The sequence below is a fragment of the Camelus dromedarius genome, chromosome 25 (genome assembly GCF_036321535.1).
Source record: "Camelus dromedarius isolate mCamDro1 chromosome 25, mCamDro1.pat, whole genome shotgun sequence".
NCBI lineage: Eukaryota > Metazoa > Chordata > Mammalia > Artiodactyla > Camelidae > Camelus > Camelus dromedarius.
This window is the reverse complement of record NC_087460.1, coordinates 3,490,835-3,508,452: the sequence shown is the minus strand read 5'-3', so window position 1 is coordinate 3,508,452 and position 17,618 is coordinate 3,490,835. Positions and strand designations below refer to the sequence as shown.

Genomic DNA, 17,618 nt, shown 5'->3' with positions numbered 1-17,618 from the left:
GGGTAAGGCACAGATGCCTCAGGCAAGAAAATGTCTTCAAGGAGTCATTGCTCCCCGTAACCTCCTCACCGCAAGGATGACGAGCCTGAGCCAAATCTGGGGCTAAATCTACTTTTTGAAGTCCTTGGAGAGGAAGTGGAGGGGTCGAGCAGACGGGCTCTGGGTTCGAAGCCCTGCTCCACCACCTAATGGCCTAGACCTTGGACGGTCACACTGACTCTTTCTCTAAGCTTCAGTTATCTCAGCACTACCATGAGGACAAAGATGGGACCTACCTCACAAGGTTTTTAGGAGGTAAACAAGGCCATCGATGTAGAATACTCCATGAGTGTAGCCATCATTATCCTCATTCCAGCGTCCTCCCACCCTGACCTGGGGAAGCTCTGCCTGCTCTGGAGCCCATCCTTCCCTGCTGCTGCAGAAGCGCCCCGTTCCTCCTCGTTGCTGGCTCGACCGGCCCACTTGGCTCCCTGCGCCGCTTCACTGAATGCCTGACTGAATGACTGATTAGGAGAGGGGCGGTCTGACTGGCCATGAATAGATCACTTAACACTGCAGAGCTGGGCGTGGCGACGTGGGTAGCCCGCCCCCCTCATGTTACGTTGAGTCCACCGAAAACGCCTGTTAAAAGCCATCCCGGCCACCCACCTCCCCTCATCCTCTTCTAGAGAAAAGACACTAAGCAGCACTTCCCACCTTACTCAAGAATCGGGTCATCCTGAAGTCCTTGACCTTGGAAGGTGGCTTCTGGGCTTGAACCAAAGGCTTACTCTCAACCTGGATCAAGTGAAAGAATCAGGCTAGTGCACGGCGTGGTCTCACCTCGAGCACCCGATGTTTATTTTGCTTCGTTACAGTAAACAGGATACATCTGCAGCCAGCTCTTCGTACCCCAAAGCTAGGAAGAGCTAAGAGAGGCTCAAAAAAGTACTGAATGAATAAATAAATAAATACCCAAACAAATTAGCTCTCCAGTGTTCATCCTGGATTGACTTTCCCTATGGCTTTCACACATTACACACACACAAACCATTCACAGAACCCTTTCTTCATATAAAACCCTAACTAGGCGCCCTGGACGTGGGGACGTGGGGACGTGGGGCCGTGAGGCCGTGGGGCCGTGGGGAGACACAAAAGCTGAGCTGCTCTTTCTAAAGGGAGGAAACTGCCCACCGTCTTGCCTAGGGGCTATTTTCACCCGACGAGGGGCTCTGAAGGTAACTTAGTAGGGTCCACTAGACCATTGGAGCCCAGCCTGGACGCCAGTGACCTGGTCAGAGGGGACTTCGCATCTAGAAACAGGTAGGGAAGGACCAGAGAGCAGAGCTGCGCCCTTCAGAGGGTGGCAGCGCACAGTGGAGGTCTGTGCCACAGCCATGCACGGCCCACAGGTAACAGTTACCCAGCAGTCATGCATTTACCCTAACATCCACTGGAAAAGCTATAAACCAGCACATCGAACCTGTGATTTGGTGGTTGTCATGACACACAATGAGACTAAAATTTAAGTTAAAAAAGCCCCAGAGTATGAGTGCTATGCAGACAAGATGAAAATCATGGAGGTGGGACCGAAAGGACTAACGTTTAGCAAAAACAGGCCACAGCGTGAATCTAGGTTCTGCTCTTCAAAGCAGAGCCCGGGGGTTCTGCTTCCTGCTCTTTCTTAGGGAACTGAATGACAGTTGTCCCAAGCTGAGACACAGCTGGTGCCACCTCTGTAAAACTTGGCATACTGGCCACATAGAAACAGGAACCGGGGCATCAGAGGAAGCCACCGGGAACTAGTCAGGACCGCTTTCTGTGTCACCACAGCTCCCTGAGGCCTCCTCAACGTCCAGATTTTTCCCAAACTTTTTATGTGAACACATGCCGCCTTCATAATTAAAAAATACCATTATTGGTAAATTGGTGCAGCCACTGTGGAAAACAGTTTGGAGGTTTCTCAAAAAACTAAAAATGGAACTACCACTCGACCCAGCAGTTCCACTCCTGGGTATATATCTGAAAAAAACAAAAATACTAAATCGAAAAAATACATGCACCCCAATGTTCACAGCAGCACTGTTTGCAACTGCCAAGGCATGGAAGCAGCCTGGAAGTCCACTGACAGATGCCTGGGTAAAGAGGAGGCACTGTGTGTGCAATGGAGTGCTGCCCAGCCATCAGCAGCCACGTGGATGGACTCGGAAGGCATTGTGCTGAGTGAAATAAGTCAGACAGAGAAAGACAAACACTGTATGATGTCACTTACACGTGGAACCTAAAATATACAAGCTAGTGAATAAAACAAAAAAGCAGCAGACTCACAGCTACAGAGAACAAACCAGTGGTTCCCAGTGGGGAAAGGGGAGGGTGGAGGGGCAAGACAGGGGTAGGGGGTAAAAGGGGTTATTATGTGATTATACAGAATCACACATGTAAAACCTTTTTTTTTTTTTATTTTGGAGGATGGGTAATTAGGTTTGTTTATTTATTTACTTTTAATTTTTTTTTATTTTAATGGAGGTACTGGGGATGGAACCCAGGACCTCGTGCATGCTAAGCACACACTCTACCACTGAGCTGTACCCTCCCACCATGTGTGAAACCCTTGAAAATTGTAAAGCACTATAGAATTTCAAGACTTTCAATTAAAAATAAAAATAGTAAAAATAAATACTATTATTAAAAAATAAAAAATATATATTATGACAGAAACCTCTAAATGGTTCAGTGCAATGTGAGGGAAAAAGAGAGTAACAAGAGCAGGGCGAGAGCCAGACCAGAGGGAAGTGTCAAGGGACCTGGACCCAGAGCCTCGGAGCACAGACGCCGCACTGAGCGGCTCCAAATACGGGGAGGGGGAGGGGTAGATTAGGAGTCTGGGATGAGCGGATACACACTACTGTATATAAAACAGATAAACAAGGACCTGCTGTACAGCACAGAGGACTATAATGAAAAAGAATGTGAAAAAGGATATGTACAAATGTATAGCTGGATCACTACACTGTACACCTGAAACTAACACACACTGTAAATCAAATATACTCCAATAATGGAAAACAAGAGGGTCTGAACAAAAGGTTGAAAAGAAAAAAGGAAAGGAGAGGAGAGGAAAGGAAAGACTGAACAGAAACCCCGTGCTCACACGTAGGCGCAGGGCACTGAGACGCCCCCACACTGGGATGTGGGGGTGCTCCAGGGGTCTCTGGCTATGCTTGCCGGCGCTGGGTGACAGACCCGCAGGCCAGCGCTGCACCGACTTGCAGTGTGACAGGGCAGGCTGGCCAGAGAGCCTCAGGTCCCGCCCTGGGCAGCTCCCCTGTGCCTCTGTCTTCTGAGCTGGCTGATCTGTTCTCTGGGCAAATCCCTCTAGTTCTCACTTTCTTTTGTTTTCTCAGCCAAAAAAAAAGGCAATTTCCATCTCACTGCTTTGCAAAAGCCAGCTCACCCTTCTCAAACAGAAGCTGAGCTCAGCTCAAACGTTGATTAGGAGGAAGGAGGGAAAGCGGAAACCCAGCTGACCCCCCACCCCCCATATTCCTGGCGTTCACGCAAAATAGGTGCAAAGGTATCAAACTATTTCAGTTACTGGTTCTTGTCGCCCGGCCTCAAGGATTCTTCCAGAAACACCTCCTTCCTGCCTCCCCAAACCAGGAGGATACACGGAATCATGGTTGGGATGGACCTCGGAGGTGCATTCATTAACAGACTGAGCACATCCACGTGCCCGGCGGGGTGCTAAATGCAGATCACATGGTCCAGTGGTTTTCCAACTTGCCCGAAAGAGCTTTTAAAATACAGACTCCCGCACCTGACCCCAAACTCCCTATGCTGGGGCCCAGAAACCTCTCTTTTTTAAAGAAGCTGAGTTCTGTGCAGCCAGATTCTGTGCAGTCACAATCTAATGCAATTCCCTCCTTTGGAATTAATCTCTCCCCCCAACTGAAAGTGATTTTCCTTTATGCCATTGATGTTTATGCATCCTTCCTAATTTTTTATGAACTCTCATCTCCTCCCAACGAGATTCAATGGCCACAAACATCAGGCCCTCCACGATATGCCAGCCCTCGAGAGGGGTCCCTCTGGCTGGTTCACCCTGGGGTCTCCACAGTGCCCAGCCCATGTGTCAGTATCCACGCCATCATCACAAGAGCCTGGACGGGGCTCAGACCACCTCCAGAGCCCATCTGGGATTTGCTGAGTGTCTCAGGCTGGGGATGGAGCCCTCATTAAGAGTCATCTCCCTTGCTGGGGCAGCAGGATCAGCCGTAGGCTGCTTCTAACGAAGGTGGCCTTTTGTAGGACACCACAGGGAAGAGCCTGCACTGCAAACCTCCATCGTCCACAGAAGCTGGCTGCAGCCAGCACAGCCCTCCCACTTGCAGGGGTGCACTGGGGAACGCTTTCACAAACTCGCAGACTGTCACTTATGTTTTCTTACCATGAGCAGCGTAACTCTGTGAGAATGAAGATCCCCTTAAGACTCTGCTCAGTGTATCCCTAGTCCAGGCACTTACTACAGGGTCCCCAAAGCATCCTCCCAATCCATCCTCTACTGCCTAAGTGAACCCAGAAATTAAACAGACCACCTACTGTAGAGCACAGGGAACTACACTCAATATCTTCAGTAACCTAAAGTGGAAAAGAATCTGAAAAAGAATATGTACATATATATATATATATATATATATATATATATATATATATATATATATGACTGAATCACTTTGCTGTGCACCTGTAACGTTGTATACTTCAATTAAAAAAAAAAAAAAGAAACTAAACACAGTCATCTGATCTTGCTGCGTTGCTTCAGTCTTCTCGGCAGCTTCCCAGGGCTGGAACTCCTGGCACACAGAGCTTCCCAGCCTCATCCCTCGTCATGGCCTTGACCCTGCCCCTTCAGCTCCGGCAATTACGAATGGCTTGCAGCTTTCACACACTGCGCCGTTTCACAACTCAGAGCCTTCCTCCTGCTCTGTGTCTGCCTGGGATGCACTCCCTCTCCCACGCTTCAACCACTTCCTCCACTCCAAGCACTTGTGATCCACCCAAGTGCGAATTTACCCACATTCAAGCCCCAGCCAAGGTGCCACTTTCCCCAGGAAGCCTCTGGGACTGTTCCCTCTCACACGTGTAACCCTCCCGCTACCCCAGGCTTTGTACCTGCTCTTATCACAGGACCTGCAAAGGTTTGTTGTACGAGATTGTTAGACATCGGCCTTCTGCAGGACAGTAAGACTTTACTGAAACTCACACACAGTAGGCACTTAAATATTTGCTAAAGGAAGAAAGGGAAGGCGGGGAGGGGGAAGGGGAAAATGAGGGAGAAGGAAGCCCTCATACCTGTCCTCAAAAGAGTGAGACGACTCTCAGCTGCCCTCGAGATGGCTGAGCTCTGACGTGAGCACCCTCGTGGATGGCTGCCCATCCCCACTCCCCCCGAGGACCAGGGCTTCCCGCTCCCAGCACTGCCTCTGGGAAGAAAAGCCTCCCAACCACTAATTCACACTGGAGAAGCCCTGTCCACGCCCCTTCTCAAATACAATTGCAATTTCCAGCAGAATTGTTAGAAAAGGAAGTGCTTTGTTCCAAATAAATGAATCTCGACTCAAGGAAGACTTTCCAGCACTGGGAAACAGACGAAGGAGATGGCCTGTTTGAGAAAAGAAGGGCTCTCCAGCTGGAGCCCACTCCCATCCTCACCGATGTGTGACTTCTACATCGGAATGGACGAAACAGGTGCACAGGATGGTGCCATCTCTAACTGTCCTTCCTGCATCAGCATCGTCTCCCCGGCGAACTCCGTCCTCCCCTCCCTATTCTGTTTTCTCACCATGCCAGCCGCCCTTCCCCAACATGCACAGTATACCCAGGGGTCACAGGGAGCATATTTCCTGCCCCCCCCCCACCACTCTGGGAGCCAAAGGATAACAGTTCTGGTCCCTTTGTGGGGCTGGTTAGAGCAGAATACCCAGATGCACCGCCTCATCCTATGACCTTGGACAGAACCTGGCATGTCCTGTCTGCTTAGGGAGAAAGAATCTGAGCTCTCAGCCTGGTCCCCTGCCCCAGGCCATCAGCCTTTTCAGAAAGGCACACCCCTCCATCAGACGACCCTGCCTGAGTCAGACCTCACAGACTCTTTCCCTGTTTCCTTAGCTGGCTCCTCCTTGTCGCTTCCTCCTCCCCTTACAAAAAATAAGAACAACAATAATCTCTCCGTGCCTGTCCAGGTTGGTGGGATGAATGTAGCTAGAGTTCTGTGATAGCGAAACGCAGCCCCTCCTTGCAGGCTCCACAATCCCTTCCAGAGGCCAGAACAATCCAGAGTTCAAAACCAAAGCACTGATGCAGGGAGAGGGTGTGCTGCGGAGAGGAGAGAAGGCTCTGGGGATTCTCCACAGAACACAACAAGTTCCACGACTCCACACAGCAGAGCGCCCAGAGTCAGAGAGCGCAGCTGGGCACCTGCTCCTCACGTCCCAGGCTGCGGTCGCTGCGCAGACCTCCGGCAAGTCACAGACAGCATCGCTCCCTCTGCCGCTCCCAAAAATAAACGGGTGGGACTGCATCAAACCAAGAAGCTTTTGCACAGGAAAGGAAACCATCAACAAAATGAAAAGGCAGCCCATGGGATGGGAGAAAATATTTGCAAATCCTGTATCTGGTAAGGGATTGATTAATATCCAAATTATGTAAAGAACTTAAACAAGTCAACATAGAAAAAAAAAAGCAACCCAATTAAAAAATGAGTAGAGGAGCAGAATAGATATTTTTTCAGAGAAGTCATCCAGATGGCCAACAGGCACATGAAAAGATGCTCAACATCACTAATCGTCAGGGAGATGCAAAGCAAAGCCACAATTAGGTATCACCCTCCACCTGTTTGAATGGCTATTATCAAAAACACAACAAATAACAAGTGTTGGTGAGGATGTTGAGGGGGAAGGGGAGCCCTTGTGCATTGTTCGTGGGAATATAAGTTGGTGCAGCCACTATGGCAAATAGGATGGAGATTCCTCAAAAAAGTTAAAAATAGAACAACCATATAATCCAGCAAGTTCACTTCTGAGTATTTATCCAAAGAAAACAAAACAACTATCTCAGAAAGGTATCTGTACCCTGATGTTCACTGCAGCATTATTTACAATAGTGAAGACATGCAAAAAACCTAAGTGTCCATCAACAGATAAAGATAAAGAAAATGTGAAAGATGGGCCGATACAGATACAGATACACACACTACTCAGCCACAAAAGGGAAGGAAGCCCTGCCATTTGCAACAACATGGACGGACCTTGATGGCATTATGCTAAGTGAGATAAGTCAGACAGAGACAAATACTGTATGATTTCACTTATATGTGGAATTTTTTTAAAACCCACAGACTCATAGATACAGAGAACAGATTGGTAGTTGTCAGAGGCGGGGGTGCCAGGGTGGATAAAGTGGGTGAAGGGCATCAAAAGGTACAAACCTCTAGTTATGAGATAAATAAGACCTGAGGATGTAATGTGCAACATGATGACTGCAGTTAACATACTGTATTATGTATCTGAGAGTTGCTCAGAGAGCAGATCTTAAAAGCCCTCATCACAAGAAAAACTTGTAATTATGCACAGTGCTGGATGGCAAGTAAACTTGCTGTGTTAATTATTTTGCAACATAGACATAAATCAAATCCTTATGTTGTACACCTGAAATTATATCAATTATATGTCAAGACACGCTACAGACCAGGAGAAAATATTTGCAAGACACATCTGATAAAGGACTGTTATCTAACGTATACGAAGAACTCAAACTCAACGATGAGAAAACAAACAACGTGATTTTAAAATGGACAAAAGACCTTCACCAAAGATGATACACAGATGGCAAATAAGCAAATGAAAAGATGCTTTACATCTTATGTCATCAGGGAAATGCAAATTAAAACAACACTGAGATGCCACTACACATCCATTAGAATAACCCAAATCTGGAGCACTGACACCACCAAATGCTGGTGAGGCTGTGGAGCCACAGGAACGCTTACTCATTGCTGCTGGGGATGCAAAATGGCGCAGCCGCTTTAGAAGGCAGGTTGGCGGTTTCCTACAAAACTAAACATATTCTTACCACACAATCCAGCAACAGTGCTCCTTGGATTTCAGCCAAAGGAGTTTCACCATATGTCCAGACAAAGACTTGCAAGTGGATGTTTGTAGCGTTTTATTCACGATTGCCAAAACTTGGAAGCAACCAAGGTGTCTTTCAGAAGGCAAATGAATACACTGTAGTACATGTGGACAATGGAGTATTATTCAGTACTAAAAAAGTGAGCTATCAAGCCACAAAAAGAGACGGAGGGAAGCTTAAATGCATATCGCTATGGGGAAGAGCCAGTCTGAGAAGGCTACACACAGTATGACATTCTGGAAAAGGCAAAACTATAGAGACAGTAAAAAGAACAGTTACCGGGGGTTCGGGGAGGGGAAAGAGTGGTGAGAAAGTGGAGTATGGTGCATTTTTATTAGGTCAGTGAAACTAGTCTGTGTGATGTTGTAATGGTGGATACATGACACATTTGTCAAAACCAAGTAAGTGTACAACAGGAAGAGTGAACCTTAATGTAAACTATGGACTTTAGTTAATAATAATGTATCAATACTGATCCACCAATTGCAACAACTGTCCACTGATGCCAGATGTTAATAAAAGGAGAAGCTGTGGGGGGTGAGGGGGGCATAACGGAACTCTAGTTTCTGCTCAATTTTCCTGTAAACCTAAAACTGCTCTTAAGAATAAAGTACACAGAAGGCAAGTCAACAGCTAGGAGAAGGTACTGGCAGCATGTACTGCTGGCAAAGGATCAGTAAGTGCTTTGAATAGTTCATATTTACTTACAAATAAATACAATGTTTGTGTACATTATTTATGTTTATTTATATTTTATTTATATGTGTTATATATAATATATAAATATTCTACAAATCAGTAGAAAAAGACAACACAAAAGAAAAATATTTATGCAAAAACAAGCACGACCAGGCACTCCACAGAAGAGGAAACACAAATGGCCAACCTCATTAATAACCAACACAGTGTACATTAAAATACAGGAAAATATTGTCTACTAAGCTTGCAGAATAAAAAGCCACACAATATCAAGTGATGAAAAGGATGTGGGCCAACTGGTGTGTGTACCTCCTGTTAGAGGCAAAGCACAGCGGTACGAGTGTTTTCAAAACCAGTTGGCATCATCTGGTAAAGTTAGGTACTCACATACCCTGGTACCCAGCAATTCCCCTCCGAAGGGCACACTCTAGAAACCCCTGCACATGTGCACCAGGAGACACGCACCACAACATGCACAGCACCGTTTTCAATGGCAAAAACACAAGGGAAAAAACACACATGCCCACCAACTATAAAGCCAGTAAGAAGTATGATGTGCCCCTACCCTTGACTACAGCAGTGAAACTGATTCCTAAACAGGTTCCAAGAACAGCGGTGATATTCGCAATACCTAAGAGGCACAGGCCCTGGCCAGTCAGAGCGGCGCCCTGATCAGTCCGAGGGAACGCCAGCCAGATGCTGGCCAGTGTATGCTAGCGTAGTGCTGAGCATACAAAGTGAGCTGCAGAGGAAAACTGAACAGAATGATTTCATATCCACAAAAACAAAAAACTTGCAAATTTAAACAGTACATAGTTTAGAAGGTTTAGAGACATATAAAGAAAAGCAATGAAAATAATAAATAATAAATGCAATAATTAGAAATAACAATAAGAATGTAAAACTCAAGGGAGTGGTTACCTCCAAGGGGTCAAGGAACAGGGGGAAATAAGATAGGGCGGACCCCACAGGGGCCATCTTTCTTACAGTGTGTGTTGGATACACATGAAGGTGCTCACTGTATTTTCATTCTTTCTACCTTACACATGTTTAAACATTTAATAATAAAAAACCAATTTCAGCTGTACACCAGAATCGACATGTTGTAACTGACTATACTTCCATAAATAAATAAATAATTTTAAAAAAGAAAAACCAATTTTAAAAAGCATGAATGCACTACAGAATAAAATCTGAATTGTGCTTTCAGCCTTTCTCAGCAGAATTACTTTTACTAGTAACCTGTTTAATCCCCTTGGGTCCCCGTTTTCTCCTCTGAAAAATGGGGGTGTTGACTCCCTCAACATTGTTGAAAAGAGCAAATGTAAAAAGCTCAACACATATAGGGGCAGGGGCTGTATTTCTAACATTGCCTCATCCCACCTCCAGTGTCAAGCAGAGAGACTCTAAGTTGTATGGTCTGAGGAAGTTTTCAGGAGGAGTTGTCTACTCGCTCTGATGCATCCTGGTACCAGAGACACTCCCCGACGCCCGCTGGCCCCACCTCCTGTCACGACAGCTGAAGGTAAACTCAGGACTTTGGCCTCCTCTCTCTCAAATGGAGAGCACGCATGGGAATGCGGAACGAAGGGCCTGGTGCCTACTATGTACATCTCGGGAGGAAGAGCGGGGCCCTAGGGGAGAACAGGGAAAGTCTGTGAGCGCTCACTCCCCAGGTCACCCAAACACAGGTGTTAGACTGCATGCGAGGCCTACTTTTCAATGAGCCACCAATCCTAGATTGGCTGCTTGTGGTTCTATTCGCAAAATGTTTTGACGTTTTAGTTCTGTGATCATTTTAAGTTCTTCTAGCTTGAACCGTCCATTTGCATGTAAAAGGTGGGTTCATTCTGTAAATAATAGGGTACCACACCAAAACTGGAGGCTGGAGTCTCTGCTGCTTGTTGTCTCTACACTTGTGACTGATTGTGGATTCAATTCCTTTGCAACGCCACCTGGTCAGACTGATTGTTGTTCCTATGGAGTACTGATTACAGAAAGGAGACAGAATGCGTGGCCCTCATAGCCTCTTCTGCTAGGGGAGGCTCATTATAAGCCTGTCTCCCATGGGAAACCCCTTTCTGGTAAATGCAGAGGAGGAAAGAAAATGAAAGCAACCAGTATTTACTGGGCTTTCAACATTTGCCAGCCAGCAAGCGTAAGTCCTCTTCTCTTGCTTAATCCCACCATAACTAGGGGATGTAGGAACAACTGTTCCAGGGTCACAACCAACAAGCTGTCAGAGACAGTCTAACGAAGGTCTCGCAGTTGGCATTTAAATGCGTATCAGTCCGCAAGCGATAGAAAAGAACTTTTAAAAATAATTGTCCGTGACCCCTGCAGATTCTGATTTCAGTGATCTTTAAAATCTCCCCTAGTGATATACGACCAAGGTTGGAAACCACTGATCTAGTTCAGTCTCAGCTCCACCTCAGTGAGGAGGATGAGAGCTGGTCACCACCATTCTCACCGCTGTCGGCACCATCTGGACTTTCTACAAAGAATCCCAATTTTAAGCCACATGAGAAGTTTGGTTTTTTGTTTTGTTTTGTTTTTGCCTGTTTTCTTCTCCAGTTTCCCTAGCACCTAGAACAGTTCTTGAGATGAATAGAAACTCAGTAAATATTTGCAGAGAGAACAAATGAATAAATACTTCCCCAATTTCTATTACAAGAGTACACATCAAACGCTAATCTGTGCCAGGCATTGTCCAAGGTTCTGGCAATTCAGCGCTGAACCAGACCAAGAACACCTGTGCTGTTAAGGAGCTTCCTCTCAACAGCAGCGCTGCCCAGCAGGTGTGTAACACAAGCCATGCGGGGCGTTTTAAATTTCCCAGCAGTCACATTTAAAAAGTGAAAAAAAAAAAAAAAGGTGAAATTAATTGTAACAATATATTTTCTTTAACACAACATATTCAGAATACTATTTTAACATGTAATCAATATAAAATTATTTTTACAATGTGACTGAAGTATTAATTAATGTATTCTAAAATTCACCCAATGATAAAAAGTCATCAGTAAGATATTTCCTGTGTGTTTTCTCACACCAAGCCTTTGAAACCTGGTGTGTACTTTTCACGGACAGCACACCCCGATTTGGACCTGCCTGTGTCAAGGGCCCCGTAGCCTCATAGTCAATATGGTGGCCAGTGGCTAGAGGATGAGACAGACAATAAACAAGTAAACAAATATGTAACATAACAGAAAGGGTGGTGAGGGAAGACCTGTCTAAGGAGGTGGTATTCACCAGCTGAATGACTTACAGGATAGAATCAAAATAACAGAACAATGCTTGCTCTCCTAGTGCTCAAAGTAGACAAAGCGTCTTTAGCACGCTCTCGGTATCCTTTGTGACACCCACTCCCCCTGCTCACTAATTGTCAGGGAAACGGTAATAAAACATCCAGGGTCAACAGAGTTCCCTTCCTCAGGCTCCTCCCAGGTTCTTCCCCTGGGATGGCCTCCCCTGAGACACCGGAGTTCTGCCAGCAACTCCAGTCCCCGAAGTGGCTGCAAGGCCAGACTGTTCTCTTTGAATAGAGTTGCAGGAGAGCCAAACATCCTCCAGCTTACTAGCTGAGAGAACTGAGGACTCAGGGCGAGGGTATGACCCCCTGCCGGCAGTCAGGGTAAACCATAACGCGAGAGCATTTTCCCGAAGGGCAGAGGGGTGCTGTGTCACCCAGCGGCTCTATGAGGGTTCTGTGACCCTCGCACTGAAGGGAGACATCGAAGCCACAGGACCCCGGAGATCTCTCAGCAGCAGACGGCTCTACTGTTCTACCACGTTGTAGCCAAATGAACGGGGGCATTTTAAAAAGAACCGGATAAAGACCACCCGTTGTCTCAAAGCCAGGGGAAACAATTCTTTAAAAAAAAACACATTTTACAAAATCCCTTAGCTGAAACACTATCAAGATCCACATTTTAAATATTTATTTATTGTTATAAACATTATCTTTATAACACAATGTTAAATATCATGAAATAAATATAAATTATTATTCATTTACTTAAATATGTAAAATATTTTTCAACACCTGCTTGGGGCAGTTGATAGGCTGAGATCCACAGATCTCTCAACTTCAGTGGCTTTTTTCAGGTGAAGAGATTCTAATTCTCTCCTTTCCTCCTCCAACTAACGTCATAACCATGCACTGAAACCCAAGAGTTCATGTGCTGAGAACAGTTTTCGATTTATTTGCATTTCCCTAAGTTGAATAGACTAGCTTCAACTGGATGAGAATTCCCTTGAGGAAAATGCACAGAGAGTGAAAAGACATTTACTTAGGACCCATCAGACTAACCACTGCTGTACAGACAATAGTTATAAGGTTAAATAGTATTTTTAAATGATACTGACATGTCAGCAGTTATTGTAAATTACAACAGAAATAAACTTATCTGGAATGTGATTTTAAAATTTTATTTATGATTGTAACTGCAGCAGAATTTCCTTTCCTTAAAATTAATGTAAATAAATTCAGTGTGTTAAGGAACTTTATATAAGGCAACACTTAACAGAGTTGACATTACTCAGCAAAGAGGCATGGAGAGGCATGGAAGAGACTGGTAAGAATATGGGTTCGAGAGGGGAGGGTACAGCTCAGGGGTGGAGCACATGCTTAGTATGCACGAGGTCCTGGGTTTGATCCCTGGTACCTTCATTAAAATAAACAAGTAGATAAAGCTAATTACTTCCTCCCCCTGCCAAAAAAAAAAACAAAAAACCCAAAAAGGATTCAAATTCTGTCCTCCACTCATTGATTTATGGCCATGGGCTAGTTAACTTCACTTGAACCTCACCTGCTCCATCTGTAAAATGGGGATAACAGTACTTGCCTCTAAGGTTCTTACGAGTGTCATCTAAGTACCCAATAAAGGTGGCTAAGGAAAAAGTAAGCTGCAAAACTCTTGATTATTTTGCCAAAGTAAAACCATGACCAAGACTGTTCTGTCTGCATAATATTTTAAAATTTGAACAAAATGTTATCTTTATGATATTATCACGTTTTGCTGTAGATTTACTATTTCAAAGATCTTGTATTAATTTGTTTTATCAAAGGACATGTTTTAGGTATTCATAAATGTTTGTACCTATAAATTGCAAAATGTTCTTTGCTGGATGTGGTCATAGCAGGGGTAGGAATGGGGAACAACAGGCTTTGCTTTAGGGAATAAGTTGATGACTCATAGTCCTGAGGGGGAGAAGGTTAAGTCAGGAATACTGCCTGGAAGAGGTGACCCAGGAGCCATTAATTTTAAGGAGGTGGTGATGACTTACAGGGAGAATTTTCACTAGGCCTTGGGCAGGCTGCTGAACTCGCCCTCCCAATCAGGGATGCAGGCAGCGTTCAGAAAGCCAAACCTGAATGCTCTGGGCTGCGGTTTGCTGCCAAGTTTTCAGAACAAAGATCCCAGACAATATGATCTTTTGAGTTAAGTTATGAAATCCAAACTGAAGGTGTCAGATTTAAAAATACACTTGATAAACTGACTATACTACCATAAAAAAGATTAAAAATTCAGCCCAGACAAAAAAACTACACCTGATTTAGATGTTGCCCTTGTAAGTGGTAATCACAAAGTCACCACATCACAGTATCACCTTCAGTGCTGTGGCGTTTTACTACTTTTTGAGGAAAAGTAAAAAGAAAAACACCATGTCTGTTATAGAAAAAAAAAAGAAAGACACCGTTTCTAGAAATGGTCTTGGATACTTTATCAAAACCATTCTAGGACACTTCCAGTGTGGGTCCAGATATAGAAACAGAAGCAGAATAATAAACACTGTGGAAGAGACACTAGCCCAAGATGCCTTGTCTGTTAGATTAAGACCTTGCAGTTCTCAAGTTCAAGAAACTACATCCTGGCTGTCCAGCTGACTTTCCCTCAAGCCCACCCAGACCTGCCTCTGCACCTTCCTGTCACCCTGTCATCAAAGGTGCTTGGGGTATGACAACCCCACTGGGTCTGGGGTCCCCAAGATTTCATGACGAAACCTCTCTTCCCCAAATGATATTCCTCACCTTCACAGAGGTGAGATTTTGTTTCCTTCTTGCTTTCAGAATCGGGAAGGATGTCACACTTGGCTTTTTAGCATCCATTTTAGTCCTGCCGGAAGGAGAGTAAACTGGCATTAGGAGTGAAACAGAGGTCATGGCCCTGGGCCCCACGCGGGAAGAAGGCAGCACTTGGAGAAGAAGAGGCCGCAGGTCCAAGAGCACAGCCCAGACACTGCTGCTCCTCCGTCTCCCTTCTGGTGGCCAGCGAGGTCGGGAGGGGGAACACCTGGGTGCCAGTCCCCAGGTGCTCAGGGCAGAGGGAGACGGGAGCCGAGAGAGGATGATGAGCTAGTGCGGAGCTTAGCATCTTAGGACACCCAGCAAAAAGCCCCACGTCCCCCAGCTGCCTGCAGAGCAGACCATGCTCTTGCCACAAGCACCTTTTCACCTAAAATATGGATATATCCGTCACTTAAAGCCTGTAGAAGAAAAGGGGATAATTGGTAGAAACACTTTTTCTGGATCTCATTCAGCCACTTTTGCATCTTCTTCATTCAGAGCACATTTCCCAGAATTATTAACTCATGACAAGAAGAAACATTAACTCTCTCATAAGTTTATGGGATCCAGTTTAAGTGGGGATTTGGGGAAGTGGAAGGGAGGGTCCAGTGCAGTTATTCTTGAAACTCTTCATGGTCCACAGACTCACAGACTAAGAGCTGGAAGCTTTTAGAAACCGTCTCACCCATCTTCCCTCCCCGGCTAGGAATCCCCTCGAGAGCATCCCAGGAAATCCCTCATCTCTGCTTGAATGTTCCTGGACCAGGATGCACTGCTTTCCCCCCAGGCATCCCATTTCACGCCCTGCTGTTAATGTCCGTGTGGTTGGTGCCCCACAAATGCTGGCTGAAGAAGCGACGCGGAGAAACAGCCTCCACTGACACTTGTTATCCTCTACGGAGCAACCAAGCACGCACCCCCGGTCTTCCGCTCAAGAGCTCTTCCGTCTTCACAACTGTGGCTTTTTGACTCCCCAGCACCTGCTCATCCCCAGGCATCGTGTGGTTCTATTTCAAACCCCTCCTCATCTGATGATGGAGCATCACGCTGAGCCTGGACTGTGGCTGTCCCTCTCTGTTTTCCAGTGTTTAATGACCTCTTAGAGGGGCTGTGGTCTTCTAGAGTCTAGATTAAGTTCTGATCAGTGCTATGTCAGACAGCCAGAATGCTGCATCCCTCATCGGGTCACGGAATTTCTATAAATGCAGCCTAGACCAGTATTTGCTCTTTTTAGCAGTCAAAACCCACTCACGTTGGGCTTGGGCTCAGCTATAACCACTGACTCCCGGCCCTGGTCCTCCACACGTTGGGAAGATGCACTTCTGCCCAGGTGCCGACAACAACAGTCGGAAAGTGGCGGGCACATTAGACTTCCTGCAGGTTTATCATCACCCTCTTTACAAGGACCAAACGAAGGCAGGAAATAACAGCCTTAGGTCACAGAACCAACCTGGCAGAGTCTGTGTTCAGAGAAATCCTTGGAAAGCCTAGATTTTCTGTACCTACCACATGGAGGTGATTAAATCCCTCAAAAGAGACTGGCGACAAAGGACACTTACATGGGCCTTTCATGGCTTGAACTTTCTATTTAAACGGCCTCACACTTCTACCAAGTCTCTACTGAAGCCTGAGCGGTGAAGCCTGACTTAAGATTGTTGACCGCCAGTCATTTAAAACAAAGTCAGAGGGGAGACAGGTTACTTGAGCCCTGAATTGACTGATGGACACTTCAAACAGTAAAGGCCACAAATTAACTATGGACTTTTTAAAGATCCCAAATTCTGCACTGTTCATCCCCCTTTGAAGGAAAAACTTTGCTAATACCGGGAATTACCCTCGAGTGGCAAGTACCACGTAGAGGACAGTGTGGCTTGGTGCCCGGCAGGCACATGGGCTGCTCGGGAAAGGCTGGTTAGCAGCCTATCCTGGTGGACTCACTTTTTGACGACGAAGAGGACTAGACGTGCAGTGAAGATCAAGAAAGGGGGCAGAACGCTCGTGCCCCACGTCGTCGGGGTCAGGGTCGGAAGCAGAGTGCCGGCAGGTCTTATGAGTTCCCTAAAATCCACCTCTCCCCAACCTGCACTCAGCCCAAGCCAGCGACACATTGTCCCAACACAACAGTACACTGATGGGCTGTGAGGATGCAACGGCTCAGAGAGAAATCTGAAATGGTACTTGCCGTCTCTCTGCCCTGACACCGCCCACCCCTCCTCCGGCCCACACCCCTTCTCGCCTGCACCCTCTCCCCGCTAGGTCTCGCGCCCGCCACCTGCTGCCCGGACGCTGGGACGCGCGCGCCGCCCCCTCCCTTACTTGGTGCCGATGCGGGTGGGCGGTGGGAGGAGCTGCATCGGGCCTGCGCAGACTGCGGGCGCTGCCGGCTCCGACCCGTAACCGCGTGCAGGTGGAGGACCACACCCTCCTCCCGTCGCTATAGAAATGGTTTCCGCCCTTTTTGTGACTCCGGAGCTGAAAGGCTTGGGCTCTGGTCTGGTCGCAAACCACCTTTCACATCAGCCCAAAGAAATACCCCTTTTCCTCCTGCTTCCCTTCTCTTGCACCCCCTCCCCCGTTCTTTCAGGTTTGGGACAAGAATTGAAGGGCATCCACAGGATGGAGAGATTTGAGTTGATTGAACAGATTCATGAAATGATCCCTACCCTCCCCCTCCTCAAGT

General features: G+C 46.4%; 2 protein-coding genes across 3 annotated transcripts in view; both read right to left on the bottom strand.

Annotated features, from left to right (window-relative positions):
• Positions 1-17,618, bottom strand: part of DYRK4 (dual specificity tyrosine phosphorylation regulated kinase 4) — a 45,538-nt gene that overhangs the window by 18,796 nt on the left and 9,124 nt on the right. The window contains exon 2 of the mRNA XM_031444290.2: positions 697-777. Coding sequence (XP_031300150.2) covers positions 697-777 — 81 coding nt within the window. The remainder of the gene's footprint in view (positions 1-696; positions 778-17,618) is intronic.
• RAD51AP1 (RAD51 associated protein 1) overlaps positions 701-17,618 on the bottom strand; it is a 35,424-nt gene continuing 18,506 nt past the window's right edge. Inside the window, exon 9 of one of the 2 annotated variants that reach the window (XM_064478954.1) lies at positions 701-777. In XM_064478954.1, coding sequence (XP_064335024.1) covers positions 773-777 — 5 coding nt within the window. In that variant the 3' untranslated portion in view covers positions 701-772. The remainder of the gene's footprint in view (positions 778-17,618) is intronic. The other variant, XM_064478955.1, reaches the window with a different exon arrangement.